Here is a 27,010-nt window from a genome sequence, read left to right as displayed (position 1 = left end):
TTGCTCCTTTCGCGCGCTTTTTTTTTCGCCATTAATTCTAACCTTTGGAGCATATACGTGTGTAGACACGGCGCGCGCGCACCTTTTGTTTTCCCTTGCCGGCTGCGCACATCCGCTACCCTTTTGCGCCCACTGCGCTCGGCGGAAATAATTGATTGAATTCTAAGCGGTAGCGTGCAAAGTGCCAAGTGGCGTTCTGCCTTTGGCACGTGCCTGCGCTGCGAACGGAGGCGTTTCGGGGCGGCAGTCGTGCGGTCTGCGCCATGCACACAAGTGGAAACGAGCCTGCATATTCTATGCTCTGAAATATATGATGGAGCCGGTCACGCCCACAGCGACGACAGGTCGATGTGACAGATTGCGAACCAGATGTGGGGCCCGCATATACTTCGATCTTTGAAGTCAGGAAGCTTCGCCGTAGTCTTTTGTGCTGTGGTCGAGCGCGTCAATCTCAACGTTTGCACCTTCGAGGGGAATTCGCGTGCGCTTACGACGGCTGACTATGCTGAGCGACACGTTCGTTGAAAGTGGCGCGTATTTTTTGTTTTGTTTTGTTTTCTCGTAGACAGTCGGGCGTTCGGTGATTAGGATGCTGTCCTGGGCGAGTGTTCACGAACGAATGGAGAAAATATGAGGCCGACCGCACAAGAAAAAGAGACGCGAGGCAGATAAAAAAGAAATAACCAAAATACAAAGGCGTCTTTGGTGTTTTTTATACTGAGGATATGTAAGGGAAGGTAGCGACATGCTCTGCTCAGTGCTCCAAATTTTTCAAATATTCTCACGATGCCACTGCATTTCTCTTACAAAGGTGATTTATATTCTTTTCGACTTTCCAACTTGAGCCCTGAATCAAGCCGCTCTACATCTGTTGCATGATTCCTACTCCAATCGAGTTCACATTTATACAGACGACTCTTCGCCTCTAACCAGTTCCACTCGTGGGGCACTCATCCCGTCGATTTCAATCTGCGCGAAGTTCAAGATCAGCCACGTCCCAAAACCTACAGGGCCCGAACTTTCCGCCCTCTGTAATGCAACGCTGCATGTGCAGCAACACTCACCTAATCTCTGGGCTTTATTTTATGACTCAGAGGCAGCCCTGCAATGACTCTAATCAGCTCTGCGCCGCAGCCCACGTGAACAATTGGTAGCAGATATACTATTAGACTACCATCAAGCGGTGGACCGAGGCCGTGACATTGTATTTCAGTGGCTACCCGGGCACTGCAGCATTGCCGGCAATGAAAGTGCCGACAAAGCTGCCTGTGAGGTACATGCTGAATATGAAAGCACCTCGATACCATATTCGAGAACGGATGCAGCGCGGCACCTAAGTGGTCTTGCCCATGTTATTACTCTAAGGAAATGGAACACACCCGAGTTCCACCAACCGGCGCCTATATGCCATGGAGTCGGATATCAAGTTACAACTTTTACCTGGTTATAACCAACTAAAAAAAAACGTTACTGTGCCTCCTGCGAGTAGGAGCATCTTTCAAAAGCGCCTATTCATTCCTAAATTGAATGGCGCACAGTCCAGTCCCAATTGCAGCACATGTTGTGTCGAAGAAACGACCAAATGTCTCCTGTGTGGCTGCCCCACATACGATAATGAGAAGAGTGCCCTTCAAACAGCTTTGGGGGCACTTAGACGTCCGGTCATTCATAGAGAAGACGATTTTGGGCCCGTGGCCTCGTGCGTATGCTATGTGCAAGACAACAACGACTCTGGTGTGTTTCTTGAAATGCACCAGCCAATGTGACCCCCTGTGACTGACTCAGCGATGAAAGCGTGTGTGTGTACCAGTGCAAACTGTGAACTTCTTTCTTCCTTCTCCTCTTTCAATCCCCTTCACGAGTGCAGGGTAGCCTACCGGGCTCAACCTGGTTAACCTCCCTGCTTTTTCCTTACCCCGCAATGATTCTTATCAGCAAAGACTATTGCCTAAAGAGAGAGAGAGAGAAAGCAAGGACAGGAAAGGCAGGGAGGTCAACCAGAAGAGTATCCGGTTTGCTACCCTACACTGGGGGTGGGGGAAAGGGGAATAGAAAGAAGAAGAAAGGGAGAGAGTAAGCACAGAGTACGTGTGGGAGGGACACTGTGCACAGGGACACTATAAACGGTCACTTAAACCGATTGCCTCAAAGCACCATATTGTTCAAACCAGCTGCTCCGTGTTCGGTAAATGGAAAAGGAGAACGAAAGAACACAGGAAGCCGCCGTGGTTGCTTAGTGGCTATGGTGTTGGGCTGCTAAGCACGAGGTCGCGGCATCGAATCATGGCCACGGGGGCCGCATTTCGATGGGGGTGAAATGCGAAAAGGCCCGTGTACTTAGATTTAGCTGTATGGTTAAGCACCCCAGGTGGTTCGAATTTCCATAGTCCCCCGTTGCGAAGTCACTCATAATCATATCGTGGTTTTGGCACATAAAACTCCATATTTTAATTGTTTTTAAACAACAGATGGAGATGGGGGGGGGGGGAGAGAAACGGTGATGATGACTATTAAGAGAAAGAAAAGCGTATGCGTAAATAAAGTGGCTGAAAAGAACTAAAAACTCTGCGTAGATATTCACCTCAAAACTCCTGTCTCATAACATTTCCAATAGCCGCGAAATCCGCAATTGTTTTCATTCTTTCGTGCTTTCTTACTTTTTGTTTTTACGACTGGAATAATGATACTTCCAGCATCAGGGTTGGACGGAATTTCCGCTAATAAAGAATTCTAGCGTAAGAACATTTTTGAGTGTACGGGCCAAAATGTTGAGTGCGTGTATAAACGGGCTGACTGCTATGACCGGGAGTAAGCGGTCAAAGAAAATAAGGTGCCAGATCGACAAAATCATTACTCGCTACTAAGTGTTATTTGCTGTTGGGCGGCAGCTTCCTCTTATGCGCACAATGGGCTGGCCGTCGGTTTACCCTTACGATTCCAGCGTAAGAACGTTTTTTTTTTCGTCAATACGAGTGCACAGTTCCCGCAAAAGTTGAACTCTAATACAATGACATTTCCTTTTTGTATACGACACTTATAGCCTTTATGTAGCGCCTTACCGCGCTTTCGTACTCTGCTGAAGCATCCCAGAAAAGGTTAAGCACCTTCTCAAGACCTGTAGGCTCTATACGTGCATATATGTGGCTCATCAGTGTACACGCGCATCCCAACCACTTTCCAAGAACTGCGCTGGCCTGGTCTCCTTATTTCTCCTCAAATATATATATATATATATATATATATATATATATATATATATATATATATATATATATATATATATATATATATATATATATATATATAGTTTCCCGTTATCTTACATGTGACTAGCCAAATTTATGGAGCTACTTCAGCAGTGTGCAACCTGGTTTGTTGGCCAACCACTGGTGGGGCCCTCTTCAAGACGTCTTTCCCTTAAGCAAAGCGGCCTCTGTCGTGCAATATGTCGTGATCGAGAGCCGAATGGTAAAAAGCAGTGCAAACAGGCGGCTCCATAGAAGCAGGCTTTCGCAGTTTCTCCCCAGCTGGCACGTGTGCGAGTCGGGGCGCGCGCTTCTGCATGAGAAGTTCAAGCCCGCGTATTTCAACCGCAACCCTGTGAAGATAGCGCCCGAGGCAATAGAAGGTTCAGCAGAGTGCGGACACTTGACGCCGCTTTTAAGACAAACCGAACGTGACGCGATTAGTATTTTTTTTTACTTGTGTTTGTTTATTTCCCGTCGCGCCCGTCGAGTGCGAATATGCGACCGCGCCTGCTGCTCAACAAGTCGCGTCACGTCGACTTTCGAGGCGCCGCAGCGTCGTCTCCAACTTCATCCGCGCACCACTTCTCCGATTGCCTACTTCTCAATGTCTGCGCTTGCCAGGGCGCGTCGGTCTGCTTTCTTCAGTGATACTCTGAGATTTAGGTGTAACAACACCGGATCGCTAACCCAAGGGCGTACACTATCGCAGTCGAATTTTTCTGGATGATATTGCCCGCAGCATTAGCGCTACTACATTGGTGATTTGTTTGTTTGTTTGTTTGTTTGTTTGTTTGCTTGCCTGCTTGCCTGTTTCTTTGTTTGTCTGTTTGTTTGTTTGGTTTATCCTTGTAGCATTGCTTCTTCCGAACACGTAGACAGCCACTGCAACGTTTCATTTGCTTGCTTGTCTCGCTTGGCTTCTTCTATGGCTAAAGATAGTTTCGAGCTGATCTTCAAAGCTAGTGGCGTTCCGCCAAGGGATATTCGTGATGGCGTTACCACAGTACACTACGGGTCAGTCCTCTCTTCAGGTGTAACGCCTCTGATACCAATAAGCCTAAACAACAATTACGAATCTTTACGCCCTGAAGTATTTTCAGTGGAAAAAAATATTTTCGCATAAGTTTTCGTTTTCTGTTTTATGCCTTTCCAAGTGCCAGTTTCACTGCTTTAATGTTTCATGGCGCAGTTGGAACACACGATATTGCTCACTCATCGGGAGTAGCTGAGGGTTCAGTTGGGGCATCACACTCGACAATGTGGCGTACCGCAGCGCGTCGTTACCACATTTCTGACCTGCTGGAAATTCTGACGCCATGAGGCATTCAAGGTGCACTGAAAGTTTAGTCCCTGAGTGGTCCCTGTATTCTGATCCCATGGGGGTGTGACTTCCGGTGACGACAGTCGCACCTGCCTTCTCGTTGTCAGTACCAGCCCATCATAACCAGAGGGCCGTGGCCGATTTGTCGCGGCAAATAGGTCACTATTCATGCGGAGTCGCTGTTAAGCATGAACAGTGTCGGGGCTTCAGCCTCTTGACTACAAAGACGGATAATTAGTCTTTCATAATGGTGTGCACCCTTCACCTCTGAGAAGCTTTTCGCACTAAAGCTCTCGTGGCCAGAAGCCGATTAGCGATGCTGAAGTCACTATCACTGCTTCGACGTCAAGGTAGATATAAATTAGGTTCTATGGACCTCTGCACTGATAATTCGGTGAAAGACAGAGGAGGTAGCGCCGGCAATGTCTTTACACCTATTGGCTAAGGGCGAAGGCCTTATTGTGGGAACTACTATGACGGAGAAGCGATTTTATGGTGAAAATTCACAAACACATGACCATCTTGTTTTCCCGACAGAATACGCATCAAAGCAAATGCATTGCCCAGCCAAGGTTACAAAGAAAGACTGCTTCTTCTTTCAACTTCATCGGTTGCCTGTTTCTATAGTCATTGTGACTGCTTTCAAACCTTTCGTGCTCTTCTCCCAAGGAAAATGACTATGTAGGTTTGAGTTTTACTCGACGAAAAGATCAAATAGGCCTCTTTGAAGTGAGCGCCCGTCAGCGCGCGGTCTTATAACGTGCGTTTGAAATCTGCGCCGTTGGCTCTTTTGTCTTGACGCTATTAATGGCGATTGCTTGCGCTACGGTTATATGCAGGCGAGGTGCATGTGAAAGCAGATATGAGATTGGTTATCGATAGTATCTGCCACTGAGCCTCGTCGCATGATCCTGTACTCCAATTTCAAGCATGGACACGAGATCCTCGGTCTTTACTCTTTGATGTTTCCGCAGTTCTTTGATCTTGGGGCACTTTCTTTCGAATGTGAATTTTTATATTTTGTTGCAGCGACCGCTATAATGCCGCTTACAGGTACCTTTCTATTCGTTCAAATGAACAGGATTTTATTTATTTTTATATCGAAAAGGGAGACCATATTTAGCCGACTGCCAGAGGTCAATATTTCTTGGAAACAGACTCGCATATCTGTTTATGCTAAAACTTTCTTTATTGTTATTTTGTTCATAATAAATCATGGTTATATGCCTGGTGCATTGCTCGATCGTGCTTAATACGAAACTGCTTTGTTAAATGCAAAATCATCATGTTTCCTGTTAATGCCCACTGCAGGATGAGGGCCTTCGCAGTGATTTCTCCGCATGATCAGGCATCTCTTCTGCGACCGCCCTTGGGACAGGGTGCCTAAAAAGGAAGTCTAAACTGTGCTTGATAAACTGGGCGATCGTCCTTTATCCGAGGGGAGAATCCTAGCCCACTTGTCCTGACCAAGATCAACACCAAAGGTGTTAGGCGCGTTGCTCTGCTATGGCTTACTAAAAGCGCCAGAGAGCACGAAGTACTATCAGAGAGACACTGAGACGATTACAAGGCCCCGCTTATCCGTCGGGTTGTCTGGCGTCATTTGCGCGTCAGGACAAACCAGCTAGTCCAACAGTACGTACATACCCGCAAAACGTTGCTTGATGCGTGTCGTATACCTAACTGTGCATACACCTGCCATCCCCATTGTACCCTCGACAAGTAGAAGGAAAAAGAGGAAATAAAGAGAGAAGGCAGGGATGTTAACCAAAAATGCGTCTGGTTGGCTACCCTGCTCTGGGGGACGGGAAAGAGGGAACAGAAAGATAGAAAGAGAGAGGTAGGGGAGGTGAGCTCGCGCATGTACGCGGAGGGCTTGAGCAAGTCAAAGGCGTTCAGATAGGCCAATCGCCCTCAAGAAAGTCACAAGTGCCTTTACAGCTTTTTGGGCCGACGAGCGATAGAGACGGTCTTCAAGTAGCACCGGCATGGCCGACGGCCGATCGTCCAGTCGTCGCAATGCGATAGATAATGTTTGTCTTTCCCACTGAAATCCACGACAGTGGCACAATAAATCTTCGATGTTCTCTTAACAGCCGTAGACGCCGCACGCAGCATTGTCTGTCATTCCAATTAATGTAGTGTACGCCTTCGTGAAAGCCACTCCCAACCACAACTGGTATAGAAGCGATGTGTCACTTCAGTGTAGCCCGGGTGAAGGTCGGAGTTGGAGCGAAGGGTTCAGTCCGTGCAACTTAGTGCGCCTTATATTTCATTTGGAGTGTTCCCCTCCTTTAAGGCCAGCTTGCGTGCTAGGTGACGAAGCTGTTCTGTAGCGTCTGCCCTGGAAAGAGGAATGGGTACGCTGTGTTGTTTTTGATGTGCATCTTGGGCAGCTTTGTCTGCTTCATCATTTACACTGATGCCGCATTGGCCAGGTAGCCATTGGAAAATAATTTCATGGCCTTCCCGTTTGACATCGTGGTGAAGTTTGGCAATTTCATACGTTAGCTTTTCGTGAGCTCCAAGTCGGAGAAATTGATTGGATGCTGTGTAAAGCCGGTCTCCAGTCGGAAAATATGGCCCATGTACCAGGACTCTCTGTGTCAATAAACTGAAGCGCACTGCGCAGAGCCATGATTTCTGCAGCCTTGGACATTGTGACATGTGGCGTCTTGAATCGCAGTGTTATTCCTCTCGTCGGTATAAAGAAAACACCGCCAGAACTGGTCGATGTAGTCGATCCGTCAGTATAGGTGCGTACCTCTCGTACAAGGTGCATACTGTACCACTCGTACAACAGGAGTATGTGTATGTATGACAAAGTTATTAAATATCCTGCAAATCGATGTCCTGTGTCTAGGCCACGCCAGGGTCAGCAGAGAGACCCTGTCTCTCGGCTCAATTGTTTTAGTGCAGACGGTAGTAGATCTAGCTTTCTTTCTGAAGTCCTGGAATTCTGAGGTGCACTTCAGGATGGCACAAACACAAGCATCATGCAAAGCCTTCATCCTCATGTCATCGCTGCCGATATGTTTCCCTCTGTGCATCCGCATAACTTGGTGCTTGAATTTCCCCATAGCTTGTGAGCGATATAGTTCATCGACATAAAAATTGGATGGCAATAAAATGTTTACCTTTGTGGCAGATAAACACAAATAGTTAATGCGGTTACACGTTGAATAGCATGAAATAAAGTAAAATGGGACGCATTTCCGATAGTTTTAGGGCATTTATTTACCTGCTACAGTAAATACTCCAACACGTGCGTTGGATGTGCACATTTCTTTTATTTTGCCTCTCCTTCTGTAATCTCCAATTCTCTCTTCCCATTTTTTTTCCGGCACAGCGTAGACAGCAACTCTTCACACCGGCTAGCTTCCTTCTCTTTTCGTCTCCCTTGCTCTGCTGTCACTCTTACCTTGCGTCAGTCGACTCCATCATGTGCCTGCAGATCCTCCAATCTCATCGCACCTAAAATCTAGCACTCTTCAACCCTTGTCTACATCTCCTTTCACTCGGTGCCCTTCTTGTTGCACAAACGGCATTCCTTTCTTTTAACATCAACAAGAATATCAGAGGCACGCGTTTGTTCTCTTCCAGCGCAGTGATTCTAGTGTTGTCATGTCATCGTCATCGTACCAACGTCGCCTTTCTATCGTCGCCGTTGCATCGTCGTCACGCAGTCATCTTCGCAATGTTTTGGTAGTTCTATCGTTGCCGTTACTTAGCCGTCGTGAGTGGCATGTGCATAGTCGAGTAGAAAGGTTTATGTTGATCGAGACGGTTCCCAGTGAAAATGTTCCCAGCTGGGTCGTTGTGGTCTGTACTTGTAAATCATCGCCAAGCTGGAGCAGCGTCATTCGCAAAGACCAATGAACGCTTCGCTTAAACTGATTCCTACAATGCGTGGAATTCGCAGGTTGTCTTGTTTTCGTTTGTTTGCTTGTTTGGCTACTGAAAAAAAACTGTTATCCGAAATTCTAGGTAGGAAAAGAAACACATAGGAAAATCGCTATGTGGCAGAACAGTACAAATAATAATAACAAAAAAGGGAAACTTTTCAACTCGTATTAGAGGGAAAGAAAAGCTACATCAATTCTGAAAATAAGCAAAGAGCATGATATAAAGTTGCAAATATACGCAAATCATGCGTAAATCAGAGTCATCGTATGACTATTGACAAGAACGGCTAGTCTCGGCTCATGTTGAAGTAGATCATTTCAAATTAAAGCGCACAAAAGTCATTAACGCGGAAAAGTTGTCATGATAATAAATTAAGGTGAAAGAGAGACAACACACCAAAGTGGCAGAAATCCAGATTACACAGGTATATAGCAGGGGCCAGGTGTTGCTGGTAACGGTTGACGAGTGCCCATTGTAAATAAAATCTGTCGTAACAACATTCTGATATGGCCTAGCTGGTTTGTCTTTGACCATCAGCCTAGAAACCGTCTTTTTTACCCGCCATTTTGTTGCGTTGTTGCACGCATAAATGTCGACACCGTGCCACCCTTCTGCTTTTTAGCGTTGCTCCTATTATGTTCACTGCATTGCATTGTATCGAATTGCGTGGTCTTCAGCTCTTCTTTCGGTTTTATGTTACCATCGCACTCCATCTTCAGCTCGATACGTTAATAGTAGCAGAACACATAGACTACGCGATTTCCTCTTTCAAGAATTGTCGTGAGCTCATTTGACTTCCTTGGATGTGTTGTCCTTTAGTACTTCCTTTCCTTTTTTCTCTCTTCCCTAGAAGTAGATGGGCGTAGTGTCCCGCAGTGTCCAGAAGACAACTGATTTCCTGCTTCCCCTTTCTCTTCCGTTATGCGTGGTGTTTATCTATGTTTACGTGATTAATAATACGCGCCGAAGCGTGTACCAGGTAAATGTACATAAAAAGTGTAATGTGCGAACAACGTGCAACGACGTACGCACTGTGATGTACTTGCGAACTTAGCGTCCACCACGGACAATGCGTGCAGTTTTCTGGTATAGGAGGCTCAACCTCTTTCCCTGCCTAAAGAGGCCCGCCATTTACCTGGTAACTCGTATTTTAGGCCGCCGCCACAAGGTGAGCAGGGGTCACCTTGTGGCGCCAAACCATATATCGGCACGCACTGACCACCAGTGCAAAACTAGAGAATACCGGGCTAGGACGGGCCTGTATGCCAACTCTTTTTTTTTTGTAAAAACTATCGCTCAGTGGAATAGACTGTCATGTGAACAGGTGGGCAGTGAGAATCAAGATGTATTCTTCTCATGCTTTTAACCCCTCTGCTGTAACGCTTTCGGGCTAAGCGGGGATATGTCTGAATAAAGAATAAAGGTCACGATAATTTGCCGTTGGCGCAGAAGCTGCTGATATTGGGCGCGTTTCTGTGCCTTCCGTAGTCACATGGTCATAGAAATCAGCACCTCTTTATTGTGCCGTTCACGAAGGCCAATAGACCGAAAGAACGACCTTCTTCTGAACGTTTCTAATTGGAACGCCCTTCGTGTGTGTCTCTGTGTGTGCATTTTGTTTTTCTTTTTTTAAATCCTTTTCTCACTGTCCTCTTTCTGAACCATATCTCCCAACCACAGTGTAGGGTAGCGAACCGGAGACTAATATCTGGTTAACCTCCCCGCCTTTCCTCTTCATCTCTCTCTCTCTCTTACTCTCTCTTCAGTGTGCCGGCCAAAGCAGCAATCGTAGAAAAGACGAAGTACAATTTACGCAGACGCTCTTTTCTTGCGGTGAGTGCGCAATTTATTTGGATGAAACTGGAGATGTTAGCGACTATCTCGAATAATAAATTCTTCTTCAATAATAATAATAATTCTTCTTCAGCTTCTTCTCAAATAATAAATTATTCAGTGAATAACGGATGACAAAATCAGGGGATATGAAAAACTTTTCAACAAGAAAGCACGTTTCCTGAAAGTACTTACACAGCTTATATACAGGGTATCCCAACTATCATGCAGCAAGATTTAGAATGTACAAACGCCACATAGCTGGACCAAAGCAAGGTAATGTTTGCCGTCGCTTGGAGATGTTCAGATTAGCTTTTGCATTCCATCTAATTACATAATTAGTCTGAAATAATTCAGCAACTTCTCAGCTAGTATAATTAGATTAAAAGTGTCAACGAGAAAATTGTGGAGCAACATGAAAAACTCCCAGCACAACTTTCTGTTGCTCAATAGGTGCTAGATAAAAGTAGATTGCCAAACCTGGAAAACGCCCGCGAATACACGCGAAATTGCCGCGCGACTGATCGGAGCGGCCACAAGTTGAACACTGACAAAAGCCGAGGCTCACAGTGTGACCGAGAAAGAATGTTTAGCCATCATCTGGGCATCACTAAGTTTCGTTCTTATTTGTATGCACGTCCATTCGATGTCGTCAGAGGCAATCATGCGCTGTTTTGGCTCTCATCATTGAAAGATCCTTCAGGCCGCCTTGTTTGCTGGGCACTTAGGCTAAAAGGATATGACACCCGAATCCTGTACCGAAATGGACGCCTGCATTCTGACGCTGGTGCCCTGTGACGCTCTCTCTTCCCCGAGAACATTTTCTGCTTCTCGGCGTCTCAGTGTCTCCCCATCTCCTCCGCATCTCCTCCATTGACATTGGAACCATCACTTCCGTGCAGCACAAGGGCCACTGGATTGTCTCCTTCATATACTTTCTCTCTGATTCGTCAATGCAACCGACAACCCGCGCGCTACGTCGTCAAGCTCACCATTTCGCCATTCACGATTACTTGCTTCGCCGATGTAATTATTTCACAGATGGTCGCCAGTGGTTAATGGTTATAACGTCGAAGCCCGCGCTCCGAAATTTGCTCGTGCTCACGCATGGTGGCGCTTCTATCAAATAGCCACGCGTGCGCGCCTATGCGAGAGAGAACTGTTTAGGCATTTCAATTCAACTTTATATAAGTTGATCAACGGCGGTTTTTCTTTTTCATTGAAATGAAAATAAAAGAAAGAGACGTAGTGACCCTATAATGGTGACGGCTACTCATTTTCCATAATGAATATCCTTGCATCCTGGCCGTACGCGTCGATGGCACAGAAAGCCACGAAAGCCACCGTGTGCAGACTCGGTGCGAACGTTCCACTTTGCGCGAAACTGTGTTCCCTCTTTCTTCTGCCTCTTTTCATCCCCATACACCCGTTCTCCAGTGCAGGGTAGCAAACCGGACATGCGTCCGGTTAACTTCCCTGCCTTTTCTGTCTTTTATATATATATATATATATATATATATATATATATATTTCCGCATAGCCTAATACATGCGCTTCCACGACTACTGATATGCCAAGCATCGAACATTAGACACGTTTCTTTGTTCTTGTGCCTGTATAAAACAGCGAATTCATCGCATTCTGGGGTGGATTTACATTCTCGACAGTGCAAAGAAAGACTGGATGGCGATCCTCCCGTTAACGAGCTTTTTCGTGTCTTAACCGCTCTTTTCGTGTCTTTTGTGTTAACCACTTCTCGGGTCTCTGACTAGCACCTTTACGCCCGTGCAAGAGGGTGTTTAGGCAAAGTAATAGACCCATTCGATGAGGGGTGATCGTTTTTCCAAAATGCGCAACCTTTTATTTGTACGGTGATATCGGCGTCATCCTGTCCCATTATTTTATATTTTTTGGCTACACTACCTTGGAGAAGCTATTGACGCTTTGGACATGGCACCGCCTGAAAAAGTAAAGAAATTGCATTGAACTGAAAAAATAAACAGATTGTTGTAACATCAGGGACTCCCTCTCTTTCCTGCTAAAGGTATGTGTGCTCGAAATGACGGCAATAGGCAAAATTGGAAAACTTCAACTGCCATCGACAGGTACGTTTGGCATATTAAACAAAAGCAAGCACTGTGCCTGACAAAAAGAGAGTGCTCGAAATAAAAATGAGAGAAATGCATTAAAAAAACATATCAAGTGTTATTACGGCTAGGTAACTTCGGACATGGTTGAGAACGCGTTTAAATATGAGTCAAAGACGACAGCGATGTCGTCATTATTGTGCCGTCGAGGTTCTATATCGCTGGTCCTCATTCGCTGCGATTCGACGGACCCATCTATATACTGCCGTTTATATTTGTCCTTCAAAATTGCCTTCAAATGAACCTTAAAAACGTAGAAGTAAGGAAATAGAATTTGTTCTGCGCGATTAACGTTTAGGAGACAGGCTTAAACGACAGCATACTTACTTTTTTTTTCACGCCCACTTGTGAAATATGCTCTGTCAACGGTCAAGCGCTTCCAATATCGAAAAGGGAAAATGACGGGAGTTATAGCTTTTTGTAAGCTTCAAGCTGCGTGCGTCTGTTTTATACGTGTGTGCGTGTGACGTTCATTTATGACATCTATATAGCACGGCCGCCTCATTGCATCGAATCTTGCTTTGACACTGACGTATCTTTGAAAATGTCAGCGCTCACGCGATCTGTTATTGACATCTTTAATAAAAAATGTTCGGCTTGAAAACGTTCGGTGCCTGGCCGTAATTTGAGAACGTAACCTAGGGCTCTCGCTCTCAAAGACTGAGTGAGGAGGGTCGCGCCTTGTTTGTTTTTTTTGCTGTAAATTGTAATCATTCCGATATTAAAGCGGCGGGGAATGAAAGACTCCCATCTCGCTTGTATCGCTTTTCATTTTACTTGGGTTTTCGTTACATAAACTGTCGGCCTACTTGACTCAAGCGTGTTATGTACCGGCTGAAATGAAGACACTGTATCGCGGAATCCGGACTTAATATAAAAGCGCACTTAATTGTAACGGGGCGCTCAAATTGAAGGGACGTTCCTCATTATTAGTAGGGATACGTATACGCGCCAAGGGTTTGCCATTCGCCAGTATTTCATGTGATGCACTTGTCATGAAGGTTATGCCACCTGACTTTCTCGGAGTGGTGTCGTGACGGGTACTAAACCTCGATGAAGGCTTCGCAGTGTGTACAAGAGGAGAAGGAAGGATAAAAAATAGAAAAGGATGGTGGTCCATGTAATTACCGGCTGGCTACCCTAGAGCTGCGGAAGGTGGTTACTGGAATAAGAGATGAGAGAAGGCGCAAGCAAAATAAAAAGGCCCTGCCACAAGTGCATAGACCTTCTTACAGTGCTGGAAAAAAATGCTGAGAATTGCACTATCTGGACTGGGGCCAGCGAACTGAAGTACCGTTAACCTTAATTCTTGTTTTTGAAGCACATGTTTACGACCTTGGATGATGATAACACGTTTTTTTTTCTTTCGTTTGGAAATAGGAACCTTGTCGTCTCATGAGTATCTCTAATACACGCAGTCTTCTTGAGGGAATAGCGCATGATATTCAATAGCTGCTTTGAATTCATTAATTTGCTTACACTAAGGCTACCCCATTCCTACGAGGGTATCTGCCAATGGATGACCCGGTTCACATAGCACAGAATGTTGGTTGACCTCCCCGCCAATCCTCTCCTTATCTCTCTCTCTCTTGACCTAAAAGGTAGTGCCACTGAGTGCGCCTTTTTCCCCCCCAGAATCACATAAATCACGACATGCAGCATACGCTTATATACCATTGGTTCAAAGGCTTCTCCAGATCGCACTGAATCCTGCATTGAATAGCACATGATATTCAGTGGCTTCTTTTATTTTCTTATTATTTTCTTATTTATTATTAAGTTCTTACTTGTTTCGGCTCCCCCTAATTTGGGCCAATGTGATGTGGGTCAATTTTTTGGCATTTCCTCAAGTGCCATGGTAGCAGAAGGGATGTAGAAGCCTCATATATATATATATATATATATATATATATATATATATATATAGCGTTGTACTTATGTGCGCATTCAACCTTCCTCAAGATAATCACCTCGGCGAGCACCACCCGTCGCCTTCGTCCCCGTGGTGCCATCCGTGCGTCGACGTCCCACAGTACCCGTCAGCCTGAACTGGTGTTGACATCTCGGTATAGGTTGTGAATGGTGCAAGTTGTGACTTGTGTGGTGCACGAACATAGACACTACACCAGGATACACGTTTCGTATAATGAGAGTAAAGGGAATTGTGTGCATGGCATTTGGTTGCATCGCATTTCGATACCACCTTCGCGAATGCTTCGCTTCCCCTACATTCCAACATGTGCATTCGACCTGCGCTGCGCAGTTACTTTATTGACGTCACGGGAAAATGGGTTGTTGGCACACTGATATGGTGCCAGCTACACCATCGCGTGATTAGCCTCGATCCTCCTTGTTCTGCCAACCCGCGCATCCACGGTGTGCTGCCGAACATTGCGCCATCCCTAGGTATTCTTATAACTTTCGAAATTTGCGATTTTAAGTTCAGAAACATGAGCACCGCAGGCAGTTTCATTAGTTTTACGGCGATGAGGCGTTGCTGTTTTTCTTTACGTCTCATTACTCTGTTGCGGAGCAATATTTCGGAACCGCGTGGGCTAAGCACAATATCTTTTTCTGTTAGCTCCTTTTTTTCTATTTATCTCTTCACAATTGTCCATTTACAATACTTAAATTCGAGCGTCATTTGTAGCTCTGTTACCGTACACCGACCGGCATACGCGAACTTGTTCTAACGATGAAATATAACGTTAGTGAAATTAGGTTTCGTAGACGCCACCCAAACTGGTGCAATAACGCGTGAAGCCTGCTGTCTACACGCAATGCTCCTGAGTACGGGCTGTAAACGCATCATTCGTTAACGTATGTGCATATTTGCCAGCTTAGTCTGCGTGCTCATTTCAAATGCCGCAATGCACAAGGGTTCGCATAAACTAGCCGTTGCTCATATTTTAATCTGCACGACAGCGTGCGGCGAGAAGCTATACATTACGAAACAGTCGTAGGAGCCGCCGCTTCCAAGTGAATCGGCAAGTAATTGAAGAGGTGGTCGAGGTTCACCTTACTCGATATTTGCAGCACTGAAACAATGATAGCAGTTCGAGCAGGAGAGGTTGTCTGCTGACTCAACTGCTCGAGCAGATGAGTCAGCAGATGTAGCATACCCATAACCTGAGAGACAAGAACTTGCTAAAGCTTTCCAAAAACTGGACAATCGGCCGCTTTCTGTGTAGGTGTTGCTGGAACACCGCCCCCATCGCCCGTCTGCCCATAAAGCGGTGAAAGCGCTTTTGTGCTTCTTAAGGACGATGTGCTTGTGCGACCATCTGTGACTATTAATGCAATTTCTGTAAGGCCACACACGCCAGCGAAGTCACCGCAATTTCCTTCTTCCCTTGCCTCCCCTCTCTCCCTGTTATCTTTGTTTTCTCCCTTTCCCATTTTCCCGGTGTAGGGTAGCCAACCGAACGTTATTCTGGTTAACCTCCCTGCCTTCTACTTATCTCTTTTCCTCCCCTCCCTCGCACGAACGTGGGAGAGAGAGAGAGAAGAAAAGGCAGGCAATTTAACGAGGTTTGCTACTCTACGCGTGAAGAAGGGGATAGGCGCAATAAAAAAACAAAACAAAAAAGGCGATCAGTGGTGATGTGTGCGCACGCAAGATACCGCTCGCAGCCCATTCAAAATCGGACACTGGGTCCAATCGTTCTTAGCGAGCGCAGCAGCAGTCAAGCGGCCCTCTGTGGTCACTTGACTGATCACTTGTGGATGATCGTCTCGGCAGTTGTGGGTCATCTGCCATCCAGTCGGTTTATGTAGTGGCACGCGGAGGCGGCCTTTGTCCGTCAATAGAAGGACAGCAGCAGGGAATGCGCTCTGTGGTCTCTTCGCAACCGGGAAAGCAGTTATGACACAGAATATAATAATATAACCGTAAAAGTAAATGTTGCACTGGCATGGTAGCAGTTGTAGTTGGAGTGACTACAGCTCTAATAGTTTAAATTATGGGGTTTTTACAGCTCTAATAGTTATGTCGTGAATGTTTGCGCGATACCTGCATTTAAATGGTTTCCTGCAACAGCTGGCGACCAACACAGAAATGAGGCGTGAAACGGACTCTCAAAAGACGACGACATCGCGGGGGTTTCATGACGTTCATTAGCCGCTTATGACCTCACAGATCATGCGGTCTGTCATACAACGACTGTAGCTTTACAGCGCTGTATATCGCGCGGGCGTGTTGCTAGTAAGCTGATGCAATCGCTTCGTGCACTGTACCCCGAGTATCACCACGGCATTGCGCCATGTATCCGTGACATCGCAGGGAGGCGCCATTCGTACGCATAACATTATAGTTATTCGGAAGAACGATGCATTCATTTCTTCCCCGCTTACCGCTTAGCGGTAGGCCACCATTTGAGAGCAAACGTTTTGAAATCCATCTTTTGAAAGCAAACAACGTAGTTCAGTTTCCCCCATTTAGATCCAGCTTTAAGTACTCCCAGAGCACCAGAAATTGCGCAAATAATTGGCGGAAAATTCGGAAACGATATTCTGAGTTATCGCTTAAAACGAACGCTTTTTTTAGTGGTGTTAGCTAATGTGTTGTCATGCTCGATTTAGGTCTCCCGCTCAAAGTGTTCTAGCTATGTCACGCGAAACGTAAGAATAACCCGTTGTATACCCTGCTAGAGGTTTCGATTGAAAGTGTGTTCAATTAAAAGAGTGTTTGTCCGAATTACGTCCCAGAAACTTGAGGGCGTACTTCAAGTGCCAGGCACCGATACCAGAGGCGTCAACCAATCAATGCTTATACAAGGTGCGACGTTCTGGAGCAGTTGCATTCCTCGGCCACTGACGTGGCACAGAGCATGCTTTCGTGTTTGGGAGGCGCTGCTACGCCTTGCTAACGAACGCCAGGTTGATGTTACCAACGCAGTCCTACGAACCGCGCAAGGACAGGTGCCACCTGTTTAACAACTCACCTGGAAGAAGAACATTTGTTCATCGCGCTTGACAAGCGCGCCGACATGGCACTCGATTAACACACAGTGAAGCGTATACTCGTACACAAGAACTGAAGTTCGTCATGCGATCCTGTAGAACGACCTAGGACCGGATATATACGCGTTAAAGACAAGTAGCTTGCTGTACGCGGCACAGCACAGCAAGAAGGATGATACCTACTTCCGACCAGCTGCGAATTCGTCGCTGCAGCGTTTTTCCTTCCCTGAGCTTCGAGGCAGAAGCACCAATGCATAACCTTCACTACTATATCTAGTGTTTATTCCTATAGTTAAAGAAAGCTGGTAACGGTCAAATTACCGTCTACTTGAAATGGCTTTGCAAGATAAGTAACGTTAACTTTCGGTTCCCTTTATTTCTTTGTTTTACCTCACTGTTCTATAGGGCCTGGTACGTTTTTGCTTCAGTGATTTTTCGATATAGTACAAGTGTCTTATGCTGCAGCCAGCTGTTAAAACCCCAGCCGAAAGAAAAAAGAACAAGAACGTAATGAGGAACAGTGACATCATATGAGAAGGGGCGAGGGTAACACGAGGACATGGTGTTGTCGGCTAATGAAGGTTAGTAATGACGAAAATGCAACCGCGCTCTCGACGACCTTTAGCGACACAACCAAGCTTACTTGTTCACATTTGCTTTAACATTTTCCCGCTTGTACATTTGCGCACAATAGCAGCAGTTGTTGGCCTATTTAGTTATATGGTGTGCGTTAAACTATTTTTGCCTTTACCCTTTCCCTGGCACAAAGGAGCCAACCGGAGATGTCATCTGGTTAACCTCCCTTTCTTTGCTTTGCTTTTATCTCGCACTTTCTCTCGCTCTTTGTGAGTATTGTGCCGTCACGGCGCGTGCTTCTGTAGTCATTTTGGTGCTTTTAAAAAAACGAACGTGAGAACAAATTTCGATTTCTATAGCATTGTGGCTTTCAAGTTTTCCGAGGGTGCTATGGGGGGGGGGGGGGGGGGGGTGGCGCCCCCGGCGGCAAATCCATGCACTCACTCGAGCATTGACTTCAAAACCTTTCGCAATGGCTGTGCGCAGGCTACGAAACATTATCATGTTATTCCTTATTTCTATTCTCCGTCTCGGTCTCAATTTCTGTCTCCCGTTCCCTTGCCCGAAGCCAGAGACAGGATAATACTGCAGATCTGTTCGCTGGTGTTTGCATTTAAACATGTTTCTCTTGAACTCATTGATATCCTGCCACAACCTAATTAGGACACGCAATTGCCTAAACCACAGACAATAAACCACAACGGGACACGAATCCTATCGCCGGGAGGCGGCGAGTAAGAAGATGATTGAGTGTTGATCGGTCTTTCGTGGCTCACGCATTATTGGACAGGTAGGAAAACGGCGAAACGATTTCTTCGTCGCCGTTCGGACGATAGTGTTCGTGCTACTTTGCGTGTGTGACCGTGCATGTGACTGGAAAGCGACTAAAGTACTGTCCTTACCGACGACATCCGGTGACGTTTTTTGCTGCAGTATAAACGTTTGTTCCCATTAGCAAGGTACGACGAAGGGGCAAATCTTGTTTGTCGGGGTGAACCAGCGAAACAGAATGTAATACGAAAGTTCTGGGCCATCGGGTCCTCGCAGGCGCATTATAAATCCGCTGCGTGCCTAGTCTGTAACCTTCGGGAACTCATCTAATTTACACTGGCTGCGCATGCAAAACGTGGGAGTCGTTAAGGTATCCATTGTATACACGGAGGTGGAGAGAGAAAAGCAACTCGATATATTGACGCAGTAAACTCAATTTATTCCTGCTAAAATGGCTTCTCGACATTCTTGACTCTAGCCCCCGCCCCCACCTGTTTTTTATCGTACGCGAAACTCTCTTATTTGGCCTTCTCTATCAACATACAGGCGTTTACGTCAATCTTATAAATAAATATTTTTGTTTATAGGAGCCCAATATACATTCGGCCCGAATTACGCAGCCCGGCGTTACAAGGCACCAATCAAATAAAAAGAAAAAAAAACTTTATGGAGTATCTGTAAATGCCCCTGGTAATTAGCAATATCGTGAGCCTTCAGCCTGAACTCGTAAAAGAGAAGAAAGAATACCAGAAACAGGACCAAGATTCGAACTTTACGATAACAATGCGTTAGCACGTTGCGACCTTTATATGGCTTTTACTTTGTTATCCTCTCTTGTTTGCCTCGTTGTTAGTACAAACCGGCCTATCTTTGCAATGTACTGTTCGCTTAAGAGAGAATGAGTAGCGGACATCATTCATGATGCCAAGGTCATCTATGCGTACATTTAATTAAAAAAGAAAGACCGGTTTAGAGGTAGTTGCGGTGGTTAGCTTATAACTACCAATTCTGCTCGCGTGGGAGGGCAAATGAGAATTCCCGTGCTTGCACTGATGATACAAGAGTTTGTGCATATCTAGTCCCCACTCGCTGAAACTTGTTCGGCGCAGAGCATGCCGAAGAAAAACAAGTTCCTTACGTGCGACGCTGAGAGAGCTAAGATCTTTGTTGGCCGCAACCGTGAGCGTGTTCATCGCGCGCCACAAGATGGCCATAAGTCTTTTTCGGAAATGCCCTGCGGCTGACAGGCGCTTACGCTTGCATCAACTTCGGTGGACTCGATCCTCGTGCCACCACGGCTGTCGCAACTTTCCTTGTTCATATTTTTTTTTATTTGCATCAACTTTCTGTTTTAGGCGGGCAAAGCGTAGATTTTTTCTTATTTGCGTCAACTTTCTGCCCTAGGTGGGCAAAGTGTTGTAAGCCATGATACTAAGCGCTGATTAAGGGCTCAGGCTTACAACATCCAGCAACGCATGCGGCCATTCGACGCCGCAATTCAGTATGCTCGTTTTCTTTTTTAATATTAAAGGTATTTCTCATTTTCCAGGGCTCGAAACACGAGCGTAGATGTAGAGTTATTACTCTTCAAAGTTCGTTGCAGTTTCTCCGTCTTCTTTTTTTTTACCTGGAGTACGGCATCGTTATCAATGTGGTTTATTATGTTTAAGGCGTTTACGAAAAACTGCGCCACGGTTTCTGACACCGCAGCAAATGAATAGCATTGAACGAATCGTAACGATCATTTGGTTTAACGATAGCCGAAATCACATAAAGTTACCACTTCTGATTACCGCAAGCGTGCATTTAAATTGCAAGAAATGGTTAACACCACATACGTGAGAAAAGAAGAAAACGAAGTAACTAGTGATAAGTGGGTTCCTGTCACCTGCTATCTAGACTTGTGCAACATATAGCAACCGACTGTATAGACAAAGACATCCCCCATGTGTTAAAAATGCCATCCTCCTATGAATAACAAGTCGAGACAATGATGGGACCGTAGGCCCGTATGAACTGACCCCTTTCATTGGGTGCGGCAAAGGTGCTTTCGTCTTTATGAAGCTGAATCGCTCCCTTCACTTCTGCGTCTTTCCATAGACATTCTTGTTTAACCTCGCCCTCACTGCTTCGGGAAAAATTTTTAGAGGTCCTTTCTGAATTAAGGGCACATCCCTTCAGTGGGAATATTATTCCCTACACATCCATTGTGAAGACTTTGAGTTGAAACGTTTCTGCTTACTACAGTCGAGTATTACAAAGAAAATGCCTAAACGGCTTTCCGACTCTCGTTTCAGGTCAGTGCTTCGGAATGGGACACTCATTACCCGCAAATCACCATAAAGGGCAACAACTTGGAGTTTCCTGCGCCATCATATCACTGGTTATATACAGTTTCATGTATGAAGTTTCATGACGTAAGTGTTCGAGAAAGCGACGGCTGTCCGGTACCAGATTTATTCTGTTCTTTTCTACGAACTCTAACTGGCCCTGCCTTAACCTTGGACAGCACTATGTGTAAGAGTGGCGTCTCTGGAAGTAAATTTTTACACAAGAAAAGAGAGCGTTTAGCCATAAAGTCTTTATCATATAGTCTTTACCAACAAGCCACACTTACTTCATTGAATCCTCCATGCAGCCATTTGCTCTCAAGTATAAAGGAAAAGGTGGGAGATAATCGGGCACCACTAAATGTCGATGGACCGGAGCCTGCAGAGTACGAGCGAAACTTAGCGACATAAAATGACTCGGATTGTACGAGTCATTACTGACTCATGTATTTCCATGGGATACACTGTTAGTATCACTGGTTTTCACTGAGGTGTAATAAGCACGGGGCATTCTTCTCAAGCGTGCCGACGCTTCTGCGTGGATGTAGCCCGCTTACTTGGAAATTGCCGGTTTCTTTCAATACGGGACTCAAGATATCCGCCATATATATAGGCCTCGTACCCGTCTGTGTGGTTGCACGCGAAGTTGACCATGTACAATTGACAAAGGGTCTCTGCGAATCTGTGCCATTCGTGGCAGCAAAACTTTTTTTTCTTTAGCGAGGCAGATTGTTTCGATTTGCTGCTATCAGTATGTTCAATAGACACCAAACAGGATTCATCCGTCTGATTGTAGCTTACTGAGTACTTTTTCTTCATCGACAGCGTTACGATTTCCCATAATGCGGCCAAAATTAGCTTGCGTGACCAACGACAGCGGGGAAATTAGCCTTAGGGTTTCGGAGAAATTGGCACTGTCATTAAGCTTACTAATCACTACGATTACGCCTCAATTTTCGAGGCTTATGTGCTGATTCATGCTTTCTCCGTTTCCTAGGAAAGTGATCAACCGGTAGTTCCTTCATTTAGCGACTATGCGATGAATTAGTCGTAGACAGTAAAGTTAGTGAAGGGGTCTTTATTTGAGAACGTTAGTAGCAACAGATCTATGTACTTGCGTTTAGTAATCGAAGTTCATCCGCACTAATATACGCGCATACGTGAATGTCTTCGTTCAAGAATTGCGGAAAGCAAACACTCCACAGAAGTCGAATGCGTAAGAATGCGCTAATCAATTCAAATGATCACTTTACTCTCCAAATGAAAATCTCGTAGGGCTGTAAAAGCGCATATCTGTTTAGAGGGCTATGGAAATGATGGAAGTGCATCCATATTCAAAACCTGGTAGTATACTGAAAGAGGTAGCTCTTTTCTGGGTCATATTATTCACGTTGCTGTTTACATTAATCCCGTAGTCTTCGCTCAAGCACCTGGTGCAAATTCAGCATTAACGCTTAAGTACGCGGAATTATTTTCTCTTTTTTTATATATATCCCGCTTTCGGTAGACCTTGAAGCGTGAGTATTATAGAGAAGCTTAGATAGGACATAGTTGAGACATAAATGTGAGGTACACAGGTGCCGACTTCCAGGAATTCCAAGTCAGCACTTTTGTAAGTCATAGGTATGTCTTCGCTATGTCATGTCTATTAAGGCGGCCACATTTATTTTTAAAGCGCAATCTACCAAATAGACTGCGAACTAGTTTCTTTGGAACGAGTATCGATTATCAAGCTGCGCAAGGCTACCGCGAATGCAACAATAAGGTCATTCTTCCCATTCATCTTTGGTGTATTTATCGCCTCTGCCACCTTTAAGGGCAGCTTCCGGACAGAATAGTACCGTGACTGTCTGCCAACAAATAACAAAAGACGAGCTCGTAGAAAATGAGCGAAAAAAAAAAGAAAGATGATTGTACCTATTAGTGACTGCGTCGTATATGCGTCACTACTATCTTAGGGGCGAATCAAATAAAAAATCGCCTATACAATGGAAAAAAACAAGGAGCAACACAAAACAAGAAGGCGATTTTTAGATTGAATGACATAAAATTGATCAATAAATACACCTATAAGTATCTGTGGTGCGAATTAAGCCCCCTTTTCGCATACATAGACGTCCTACATTTAGAGGCTTATGACGGCTGGAGTGTATGTGACTAGCGATGCCCAAAGACTTAGTTGGGGGATTGTTTTAGTTCTTGAACTCGATTATTAGAGGCAGAGGAAGTAAGCCCAACGCGCTCAACCAGCCACTCGGAATGCTCACAGTCTTCTAGCGAACTAAGCCCAAGAACGTTTGAGTCTGCCTTGCGGTTAACGTAGCAGGTAGTGAGCTCGAGGACTTGTAGACAATCGGATTAGTTGTCTGCGCCGTTACATAATACTGAAGATGTTTATAACCTCACCTCTGAGCATAAATAAATTTAGCCCTAGGACAACTGGTTTCTACTTGCGAAACGTGCAGCTTCTTGCTAACGTGAGACCACAAATATCTTACGGGGCTAATGCTGCCTTAATGCACATTAACGGGTAGAGACGGCACAGTAGGGCTTGCGGTCTGTAGCCTCACAATATCAGCCCCAAATCTAAGGTGAAAATGCGCGTCTCATAGTTCATACCATTCAATTAATGTTGCTTGCTTGGTGTTTGGTTCCACTGTATAGGTAGGACATCTCTACTGTGGAGGTCAGAGCTAGAACTTGCCAATCCAATTTCAATGCAAAACAACTTACAATGGATTGAGGTTGAACTTCAGATCGGTGTTTACCATTGTTTCAGCCTGCAGCCACATGCTGGGAGCGAACCTATATTTTAAAACAATGTGAACTGGTTTTAATGACGCGTTCAACACTACAAAATCAACCAGGTAATTCGCATATTTCTCCATGACTGATGAAAACTGATGTATAATTATCGCATTCAAATCCAACTCTTCACGACGTCATCTTGTTTGGCGTACACATATGGTGCCAGTGTAAAAAGGAACCATGGATTGGAGCGCCCGGATTTTCAGTCTGTGTATTTTTTTTAACCTTCTGAACCAGCACTGGAACTACTGTTTCTTTTCATATAACGTGGGTTCCGCTTAGGATTTCCGATGTCTAGAAGCGACAGACAAAAAGTGAAGGCAAATCGGTGTTTCTGTTCTGCGATAGATAAAGTCATTCTTCTCAAGCTAAAACTTCTTGCATATAAAAATTTAAAAGAAAAAGATTTCTATCTTAAGGTAATATGCGGCTTACCTGACGCATTAAGTATACATCAATTGGGAAAATGTTATTTTGGGCGCCTTCTCGTTTAATGTTAGCTCTAATCGATGCTGGTATTCTAATCTGTTTATTTTAACAATGGGCCATACTGTGCACTCTTATTAAATTTCGCTTCAAATGCAAGCTACGTACGCACATTTAGGTTGACTAACTAATCCAATGAGTATTTTCTCGCTCTGAGTATTGCTTCTTGCACTGTTGTAAATGCGGTTGAAGTTCTTGGTACCCGAAATACGGGCATGTTGTGTTGGGAGACGAGATATTCATATTGTGTTCTACATTAAACAAGTTATTTGTTTGTTTCAGGAAGCAATAAATGACTAAGAAAAAAAAAAGAGAGAAAACTTTCTCTGGTGTCACTGCGAACGGGTCACTAGTTCCTTCGAATCCATGCGCTTGCAAAGAAAACATTACCAAGTACGTAATCCGTCCTTACGGGCGTTCTAAGATAAATAGGAACCATGGATTGGAGCGCCCGGATTATCAGCCTGTGTATTTTTTTTAACATTTTGAACCAGCGCTGGAACTACTGTTTCCTTTCATATACCGTGGGTTCCGCTTAGGATTTCCGATGTCTAGAAGCGACAGACAAGAAGTGAAGGAAAAACGGCGTTTCTGTTCTGCGATAGATAAAGTCATTCTTCTAAAGCTAAAACTTTTTCTTGCGATGACATAAAAAATTATCATTGCGAAGCCTTGCTTTAAATTTGTATTTCTCTGTATAGCCCAGGAACCGATGGATTCTGGTATTGATAAACATCTTACAGCAGGATGAGCGCGCACTTAATGATATGTTGTTTCTGTGAAATGTTGAACGCGATTCTTAATATTCGAGTCACCTGTGGCATCAATGTGTGCAGGATGCAAAAGTTCGCATAACATTTTTCAGATGAGAGTTATATGACTGCAGGCGTATTTGGTTGCCCTGTCTGCACCACTTTTCTGAAGAAGACCGAATCGTCCAGAGCGGTAGCCTCTGAACCATAACGCAAATCTCTTCAGTCTGTTTTAGTTTTTTTTTCGGTCAGTGATCAAACAAACAATTTGCCTAGAATCCTATGGTCCTGATTCTTGTCGGTGATTTTCTACTCCGAATCACCTTAACGCTCAAGATTACCGCAAGCGCACGCAACAGATTATTGTAGTCAGCACTGCAATCAGCGCCTCTGAATTTGTTAAAGACTTCTAAGCAACATGTCATTCTACGTGTGCGTCACGATTAATATTTATTTCATAACCATGTTTAAATCTTTCCCTCACACTTTAGATTTGCTACAGTGCAATTGTGCTTGTCTTGACAAGTTTTCTACCTAAGGTACATACACTCCAAGATAGAGATGAGGGTTCGAAGAAGCAGTATAAATATCACTCTCATGCTTGAATTCACGAATGCAGAATAGAGGCACAATCTTTCCAATTGTTGTTAGCCTCTAGCAAGTACAAATCGTATCATTATATACACGAGTGACTAGCCGTTACCTCTTCTTGAACCGGTTGTATCGCTTCCCCCTGCCTCTGGTTTCTTGCTTTTCTCTTCTTTCGTAAATCAGTTGCCGCGAGAGATAGAAACGAACCGGCTACCCAGTTTATTTCTGTATTCTGTGTGCTGAAGCAACAGTTGTCGCCAAACAATGTATCCTGTGGCGGAAGCTCGCGTGCAGTCCGACACCTTACCGTAAAAGTTTTCTGTTAGATGAAACTAAGGGGTCGCTTACCTCATGTCAGGTATGTGTGAGAGACGGCACCAGCCGCAGCAGAAGAACACAAGGTGGCACTCAGGAAAAAGTTCCGCAGGACGGAGGCACGCAGCCCCGACCAGTTGGGTCTCTCACTCTCTTCCGCGGCTTGAAAGAGTTCCTAGCGATGACCGCACCCGTGCGAAATTGAGAGAACTTCGCTACGAAGAGTTGCTCGGGAGCGCGGTCCTTTATGCGGCAGACCTCGGGCAGAAATAAAGGTGTTTCTTTTTAAACTCTTTAGAGTTCTTGTCCCGTCGTCGTTCTTCGCAGCTCGCGACCCTCTTTCGCCAACTTGAGCCGGCCACGCGGCTTTTTATGAGAGCGCACCCGACGACGTCACGCGCTTCGCCAACCAATCGCCGAGTTCGGGTCGACCCCCCTCCCCCTTCCTTGGCTTTCGTAGGGAGAGCGAAGAGGGAATGCGTGCGGAGGAGGCAACTGGCGGCTGCAGTGCGAGGCGCGTTGGAAGACCGAAGAAAAGAAATGGGGAAGCGGAGGAAAGGGTGCGGAGGGAAGTTGGGTCCGCCTGTAGCGCGCGCGGGCGCGCGCGCGTGAGCGAGCCCGCCGGTTTCTTTCCGCGCTTCCAAGGAATCTACGGGACGGCCGTTGGGGAGAGAAGGGTGCAGCGACGTGGCGTCGGCGTCATTGCGGGCGGCATGTGTGCCGTCGAACCTTCCCCTCGAACCCTCTTCGGGAACGCTTTGGGGCCGGCCGGCTGCGCCGATTTCTCTGTTTCTGGTGCTTTCTTCCCGACAACAACTGCGGCCGCGACGAATACTGGAGGGCCGCACGGAGGAAGTTAGGAAAAGAGACACGCAGAGACCGTTGTGTGCATGCGCGTTGGCGGTGGCACAGGGTTCGGATTCATCCTCGCTCCGAGTTTTGGAGCCGAAACTATTCTGCTATT

General features: G+C 45.5%; 1 protein-coding gene across 1 annotated transcript in view; it reads right to left on the bottom strand.

The window, feature by feature from the left end:
* LOC135898905 (allatostatins-like) overlaps positions 1-26,375 on the bottom strand; it is a 143,132-nt gene extending 116,757 nt beyond the window's left edge. The window contains exon 1 of the mRNA XM_065428125.2: positions 26,080-26,375. Within this exon, the coding sequence (XP_065284197.2) occupies positions 26,080-26,084 (5 nt within the window). The 5' untranslated portion in view covers positions 26,085-26,375. The remainder of the gene's footprint in view (positions 1-26,079) is intronic.
* Positions 26,376-27,010: the final 635 nt, after the last annotated feature.

This window comes from Dermacentor albipictus, chromosome 3 (genome assembly GCF_038994185.2).
Source record: "Dermacentor albipictus isolate Rhodes 1998 colony chromosome 3, USDA_Dalb.pri_finalv2, whole genome shotgun sequence".
NCBI lineage: Eukaryota > Metazoa > Arthropoda > Arachnida > Ixodida > Ixodidae > Dermacentor > Dermacentor albipictus.
The sequence above is the reverse complement of the archived record's forward strand: the minus strand, read 5'-3'. Positions and strand labels throughout refer to the sequence as shown.